The following is an 8,243-nucleotide window of genomic DNA, read 5'->3' on the forward strand; positions in this document are numbered from 1 at the left end:
ATATAGGCTACTGTATCTGATGTTTGTCATATGATGGTCGCGCAATAATAATAATATGGGGTTTCACTGCCCTCTGCTGGTAGATAATCGAACGACAAGTGACGTTTCACTGTTTAAATTATTAAAGTGTACTAAAGTGTTGTGATGGGGTGAGTAGGCTACTGATGCATTTGTTGTAGGCGCTGTCTATCCTTGTGTAAAAAAATACATTTGTCATAAAGTATCTTTATACAAATATGTACTAGCCTATGTAATGTGGCTGTCATGCTGAACTGAACATGTGTTTTATATGAAAACGATTATCATTTATTTTGTCTAAACAATGTTAGGCTACCTGTTACATTCTTGCTGTTTCATGATTTCCTTGAGTTTTTTTTAAAATATATTTGTTAAAATTTGTGCCTGTTTAAAGATAGATTCAATTCTGTCTCAACAATGGTGCATGCAAATATGGAGAAAATGACTTAAAATTCACTTTCCCTGAGAAATCTTCAACGAAGTATGTGACAGCCAGCCCCCAGTCTCCCCTGTATGTGTCTGACCATATTTGCTGTGTTAGCTCTGAAAATGTTATGAAGTTTAAATCGATCTATAGCACACTAACTGAACATGAATTTTGCTGGCTTCGGAGGTTTTTCTCTTTTCTTTTCTGCTGTTTTTTTTTTTCTTCTTCCAAAATGCAACATCATTGCAATGGATAACCGCAAGGAGGCAGTGCAGCGCAAGGTAACGGGACATTTGAAACCGGAGAATTAACAGAGTGCCTTGCAGCCGGTTATTCTGAGGATAGAAGTGAGACGACTAGTTACAATAAATTCTTTCAGCTTTAGGACATTAACATATGCATGAGACAAGACTGTCTGGAAATAAATATGACCATAGACTTTAATAGAGTTGTATTACGTTGAAGATTGAAACTTCCAAAAGATTAAAGTTATTTACCAGACCAGACCCATATTCTCAACTGACCTGCAAATAAGTTCTCTATTTCGACTTTTCATATTAATGGTATTGATCTATTAAGCAACTACTTCTTTGTACAGGACTGGTGCAGTTCTTCGCAAGACGATGCGCTTTCGCACCATGATCACTTGTAGCCAGTGCAATAGATCTGTGAATATTTTTGTCAACCTGTTAACCTCTGTCAACATGTTAGTCTACTTGGAAGACCTGGCATCCTGTTGCATTGCCTGGTGCAAAGACGGAGATTAGCCTATGACTTAAGTTATTTTCCTTTCAGGACAGACTCCTGAGACCGAGCAATAGTTGTCCATCGTTTTTGTTAATTTCTGAGACCAAACTTTTTTTTTAAGCTAGCCTATACTCTGTCCTTAAGAGCACATATAAATAATTTCTAAATGTACTATTAATTAATCATATTAAATTAAGATTTTAAAAAAAAAATATTAAGAAAGAATTGAGGCTACTTTCATTATAATATTTATTATTTATAATATGTTATTGTTATGTATCGCTATAATGTAGCCTAATATGCCTAATAATAATCATCATCTTCATCATCATAGTAGCCTAATTTCACAGCTGCTTCTACTATACTACTACTGCTATTACTACTAATATTATTTACATTTAAAAAACAAAACAAAAAACAACCGACAACAACTCAGAAGGTTTTCAGAGAGTCTGGAGAAGTTCTCCAATAAATACTGGAGCTTCTGTGTAGTGGGCGTGACTCGTGAGTGAGTGAGTGTGTGTCTGCAGCCTCGCACTCTTGAGCGTACAGCGCACTTCACTTGAGACACGCAACACGGATCTCGCGCTTTCCGCGTTCGTGAGACAAACACAAACCAAAAAAAAAAAAAAAAAAAAAAAAAAAAAAAAAACCCACCAACAACCCCGGCTTCACTGGGAGACACGGCTCGGCTTCACTTTTGGGGGGACAGTAACACCATGGATGCCTTGAGAGCAGTCGCCTTTTACACGCTCTTCATTTTCCTTTGGAGTTTACCGTGTTGCCAGTCAGCTGCGCTTCTATCGCAGAAAAGGAGCAAGGGTGCCAAGAGCGCGTATGATGGACAAAGGTCACACAAATTTCTTAAAGAGATTTTCGCATCCTCCCCGGGCGTGAGTCGTCGGGATGACTTAGAGGACCCGGTTGTGCCCCACGATTACATGATCTCTATATACAGGACTTACTCCGCTGCTGAAAAACTGGGGCTCAATGCAAGTTTTTTCCGCTCTTCAAAGTCTGCAAATACCATAACGAGTTTTGTAGACAGGGGAAAAGGTTTGTTTTGTTTTATTCTCGTGTCCATGCATTATCTGAACTATGCACTCTTGCATTTTAAGTCTTTATTAACTATTCTTCTTACTTTAAATCTTTATACTTATACTGTATATAATTATTTTAAAATGATGTAAGATATGCTTTAAACATGCAGACTTGTAAAGCAATAACTTTTTAGTAAAAAAAAAAAAAAACTCCTTTGCGCTAAAAAAAGGATCTAGATTATTGTTAGAAGGGAAAATAATGATATCTTCCGTTGAAATTGGAGGAATCATTTTCAAGGTTTGTTCATGTGCTAATGGTTTGGTAATCACTCGTCCTGCTTGGGCCGCAATTTAATGGTCAGCACGACCTCATATTTTGGCTAGTATAAAGTTATATTGGCTTTACATTGACCCTAAGGTAACATGCCAATAAAACACTAATTGGTCCGTTTTCTAAATGAAGGCAATAAATCATTCCCTTAACATCCTCGCGTGCAAGCAGTCTCACAAACGGTTCTCACAAACCTCACGAGGAAAAATTACTTGCATGCGCACATAATATATTATTACATTTGCTTTTACTGGTACTGAAAGGAAATATTATTATTTCTACAAATCAGATCAAATCTTTTGCTTTTAAAAGTTAAAACAACTTTTAATCCAGTTTAGAGTTCCCAAGTGGATTATTTTATATAATAATGCTGTGCGTATTAGTTGCAGTTAAATTGTATTTACTTGCAACAAAGTAATTGTGTGAACATTGAGGAGAAAAACATGCAATAAAAAGAGGAAGGCGGCGCAAACATTGCACTTTTCTTTTGCAGATAAACGCGCTCGCAGAAAGAAGAGAAGCGCACACTGATTTGATGAAAAAAGCTTCACTTTCCTCACTGATTTTGATTTGATGTGTCATTGGCTATGACCCTTCACTGGACCCTCTGAGGGTTGCTTTGCATCAAACCGCTGATTGGAGTATTTGAACTGGGTGATCTAATTGAGTGTCCATGTCATAACATATCAAACACTGTCTATTCTCCCGTAATGAACTAGTTCAGCTAGTGGCACATCACCAAAAGAGGAGAGCAAAAACTGGAGAGGACCTTACGTCTGTTCAAGTTTGATGAATTGTTACTTTGCTGGCTTTATAGCATTCAAATTGTGGATAGTTTAGGACATTACGCGGGGGTACAGATCAAAACTGTTTTATAAGCATCTTAAAGTGCTGTAGCAATCGGTGTGTAACATTTACTGCCAGTGCTTAATGCTAAACCAAACTGTTCTAGATGCCTGGCTGCACTACAGTGTCTAAGCTATATGCGCCATGCGCGTCATTCGCTGCTGAATGTCATCAAGAATCATTTCCACTCAAGCGCCGTTCAATTATGATAAGGCGGTAATCTTTTTGTGTAACAGGAAGGAATTTCCTCCAAAACAGATAAGACATTTCCCCAAATTTTAGATCGTTATGGTTGCAAGATCAGACAAGAACAAACGGGAATGTATGAAAATTACTTTTGGCACTTGTAAGTAACTCATTAAAACGCAGATGGTGCCCCGGTAGCCACACCAAGAGAACTCTCTCTCTCTCTCTCTCTCTCTCTCTCTCTCGTCCAACAGATTCGAATTATTGGACAAGAATGTTCATTGATTAAAAGCGTGCGATTGTGTAGCTGGGATGATTTATGAATTTATGTTTGTGGCTAAACTTGCCTCACTTATCTGTTTAGGCCGTCGCGGAAACTCGTCCAACTCTTGCTGCATGCAATTGCATTTTATACGGGCAGTAATCACTTTTGAAGCGGTATGTTTGTTTTTGGCAGAAGGGATGAAATATAAGAGGGGTGCATTTCAGTGGGGTGGGAGGGAATTTGGAACTGTTAATTATTTGGTGACCTTGTATTCGATTTGTTTGTGGTCTTATAAAAACGCAATTGTGGACCATACGTGCATTTGATTTGAATAATTTTACAAGTTCACGCATGGCCAAAAGTCGCAATATAGGCTATAGCCTATTATTATTATTTAATTTCGATTTATTTGTTCTAAATGGCAATTTAAAAAGGCTTTGAGGCTTGAATTGATTTTAATGCAGTGCATTTTTGTATTTCTGAACATTAAAAAGCAATCTGCTCTCGAACAGCCAAATTAAAATTAATGGTGTTATTGAAAATTATGCACGTATTTATCTGGCATTTTTGTTCAGGCTAAATTATATATGTGCTCGAGGCGTATTTGGAGCGATAATAGTCTAACAAATAGTTCAACTAAATTTCTTACATACACAAGCCCACGTGAATTCAGATAAATGCTTCTCGTTTGGTCCGTCAGAGAGATAAAAGGCGGTGATAAAGTGCGACTAGGCCTCTGGATTCCTGAAGGGGAAAGAATGCATTAATTGTGCATTGTTCAACACGTACAGTATGTCGCTTTGTGTCTGGCGCACTCTTTCCCCCCACTTTCTCTCTTTCTTTCTCTCTCCATCACTATAGCTACCAGATCTCTCTTATTATCACCTGTACATATTTATGACAAATTATTTTGCAAACAGTTTAGCCATTAGACAGGAATAATGACCACATAAGGAAATACATATATAGCCTACCCACATGCTATGATTTATAAAAATGGGATAAAATTTCAAACGAAAACCCGCTTTAGATTCACATGATATATATTTTTTAATTTTTTAATTCTTCATGGTGCTTTATAGCCCCAGAGACCAATGCTGATCTGAAAAACCTGTAAAGTACAGCCAATAACTGATTTTGAATCCCAAACGACCAAATGTAGCCAAAAGTGTTTCTTCAAGCTTTCTACACCAGAAAAAAAGCAACAAAAAAACAAAACAAAAAAAATATATCTCTGGAAATATTGGTCTACAAATTTGTGGGCTATAGCCTACTGCTGTTTCATCACGTTCATTTTTTTTCTCCTTGATTTTTTCCTTCATACATTTTAGTGTGAGTTTGCCCCACTTTCTAACTAAAATAAAGCTGAAAATAAGGCGTTTTAGAATGTGAGTCAGCAGAGAAATAATTTAACCATCCATCTTCCTTTTATTTTTACGACAAGCTGCATTGTAATATAAATAAAATATTTTAAAATGTTGTATGCTTGTTACGGTTACCAAAGATTTTAGAAAAACAAAAATTTAAATATTTATCTAAAACGACGAAACTGTGAGTTAAGCTATTGCATCTTCATCATCATCATCTCTCTCTCTCTCTCTCTCTCTCTCTCTCTCTCTCTCTCTCTCTCTCTCTCTTAAATTAGCTATCTGCTCTCTAATGCTTAATTTTGTATATATTTTTTCCTCTGTTCAACTTTGTTCAACAAAGACTAAAAGAAAGCCGAAAATAAGGTTTTAGGTTTTACCTGGCCCCTTTATTAGAATGTGAGTCACTCTAAGTGAATCTGACTGCAATTATTTCTCTTTATCTTGCAGACGATCTCACGCTCTCTCCTTTGCGAAGACAAACTTATCTGTTTGATGTCTCAACTCTCTCAGACAAAGAGGAGCTGGTCGGTGCTGAATTAAGGATATTTCGCAAAGCGCCCGGGGATGTCCAAGCGTCCCCATCAGGCGTCTACAACATTCATTTACTCTCATGTCGATCAGAGAGGCCACTGGCTTCCAGATCCCTTGATCTTCAGGATTCCCGAAAAACAGAATGGGAGGTTCTGGATGTTTGGGGGATTTTTAAAAACAGGCATCAAGGGAATCAGCTTTGTCTCCAGCTCAAGGTTACGCATGGCAAAACTGACACTGAAATCGACCTAAAGCAACTGGGTTTGCACCGGCACGGCCGAACGCAGCAAGAAAAAGCCATTTTGGTGGTCTACACGCGGTCTAGGAAGAGAGAAAATTTGTTTAATGAGATGAAAGAGAAGATCAAGTCTCGCGGAGACCATGAGGAGGAGGAGGAGAGCGCGCTGCAGTTTAAAGCGCGGCGCAGACGGAGAACTGCGCTCAATAATCGCCATGGGAAAAGGCATGGCAAAAAGTCCAAATCGAGATGCAGCAAAAAGGCACTGCATGTTAATTTCAAAGAGCTGGGATGGGACGACTGGATCATCGCTCCCCTGGATTACGAAGCCTACCACTGCGAGGGGGTGTGCGACTTCCCATTGAGGTCGCACCTGGAGCCGACCAACCACGCCATCATTCAGACTCTCATGAACTCCATGGACCCCAACAGCACGCCACCGAGCTGTTGCGTCCCCACAAAACTCAGTCCCATCAGTATACTATACATAGACTCCGGCAACAACGTCGTGTACAAACAGTACGAGGACATGGTGGTCGAACAGTGTGGCTGTAGGTAGCGAATCACACACGAGGGTTTGGCACCAAGGCATAAAAAATAAAAAATAAAAATAAAAAACTTGAACGATGCGTAAAGACGCGCTTGAGCCGCCCAAACTGCGAATTCTCACCTATGCAAAAGGGATTTTCATCAGAGACATTTTGACATTTTAAATGATCTACACCGGCCACTGCTCATGGTTGTGCCAAGAGCGCGTGCATAGTTTTTCTAGACTTGGAACAAAATCTTGTCATTTTCCTTACACATGCTGGGTTTCTTTTTGTAATTACGTGCCCAAAACCCAAAATATTTCTATAACGATTCGTCTCTCGGACGAGGCAGGTAGAAGAAACGCCAGATTCAGTGCATAACCGTCTGGACAGGATTGACTGAGGATTGTGTTACACCATTATCTATGTGGACTCGGAAGAATGTGGAGACGGGCACCTGTTCAAACTCATCTGTTAGTTATATCGATAAGATATATGGTATATGGATATGAATGAATGAGTAAAACACAGTGCTCTGGAAACGCTTTTTACGACCAACGATGCGTAATCGAGTCAAATTCAGGGCAAAGGTGAATGTACCAAACACTAAATACGGCATAAAGCGATTCTGCTTCATCCCTGCAGTGAGAAACAGAGACTTGACAGATGCTTTTGAAGGAGCATCGGACAACTGTTTTTTTTGAAGTGCCTGGACATTTTTACTTCGGTAAAAATCCACAAAATGTCATTTTGTACTTTCAGAGAAGTAAAAAAAAGTGGAAATCCATCAACGTTTGCATCTTTACAAAATGCACTTCCGCAACTGTCCAAGTCATCTGGAAGGAGCGTTTTTTCACGACCTATTGACTGACAAGAAAAAAGAGACTCGCAAGCGAGATTATATTTAAATGCACATTAGCTTTGAATGCACTGTTGTTCATTATTTGAGCTGTAAATATTTGTAAAGTAAAACCTAAAGTGCAACGTATGAAGAAATGCAAAACCACATTTCTTTGTTAATGTACATTTATAAATGCACTCAAATCGCTATAATTTCTATTCTATAATTATTTTATTATTTGTGATGTACAGAGTTTTCATGATAATCGTGTATTTCTTACGCTGATAAAACAAAATTAATTTAAAATGTATTCATTATTGCTGAGGGTGGAAATACCATTATCGATGTCTACCTCATAATTGCATAGAATATACGTCCTGAGGTGCATTCAGCTAGAGTTTAAGGTTTTTCCCAAATATATATATATATATATAAATACAGTATATCAATGGATAATACTATATCCACACTATTACTGTACTAATAAAATGAATAAATGCACTTTGTGTGGTGCCAGTGACTCCCCAGATCCATTTAAATATTTTGTCTTTAAAGCTTTTAAAAAAAACATTTTGAATGATATTTCATAGTTTTTGTTTTCTCTCATTTAGTTCCAGTTGTTAAATATGAGAAAGTCTATCAGAGAGATCAAGGTTTTCCTCTGAAAGATATCTCCTCAGTCAAAGATTTTAAGTATATGAACGAAATGTGATGCTACTGACTGAGTTAAAATAGTTTATTACACTTTATTTTAAGGTGCCGATGTTACTGTGTAATTATATACTTAAGTACTGAGTTATAATAATTACTACATGTACTTACTATAGTGTTAGGATTAGGGTGTTGTTTGGAGTTAGTTGCATGGAATTATGC

The 8,243-nt window shown here is 37.8% G+C and overlaps 1 protein-coding gene across 1 annotated transcript; it reads left to right on the plus strand.

Moving 5' to 3' along the window:
• Positions 1–1,709: 1,709 nt before the first annotated feature.
• gdf6a (growth differentiation factor 6a) lies at positions 1,710–7,899 on the plus strand. Its single transcript, XM_082149154.1, has 2 exons — positions 1,710–2,248; positions 5,678–7,899. Exons 1-2 carry the CDS (start codon positions 1,912–1,914, stop codon positions 6,556–6,558), a joined length of 1,218 nt encoding a protein of 405 aa, XP_082005280.1. The 5' UTR covers positions 1,710–1,911; the 3' UTR covers positions 6,559–7,899.
• The last annotated feature ends 344 nt before the right edge of the window (positions 7,900–8,243 follow it).

This window comes from Leuciscus leuciscus, assembly GCF_965113295.1.
Source record: "Leuciscus leuciscus genome assembly, chromosome: 20".
Classification (NCBI taxonomy): domain Eukaryota; kingdom Metazoa; phylum Chordata; class Actinopteri; order Cypriniformes; family Leuciscidae; genus Leuciscus; species Leuciscus leuciscus.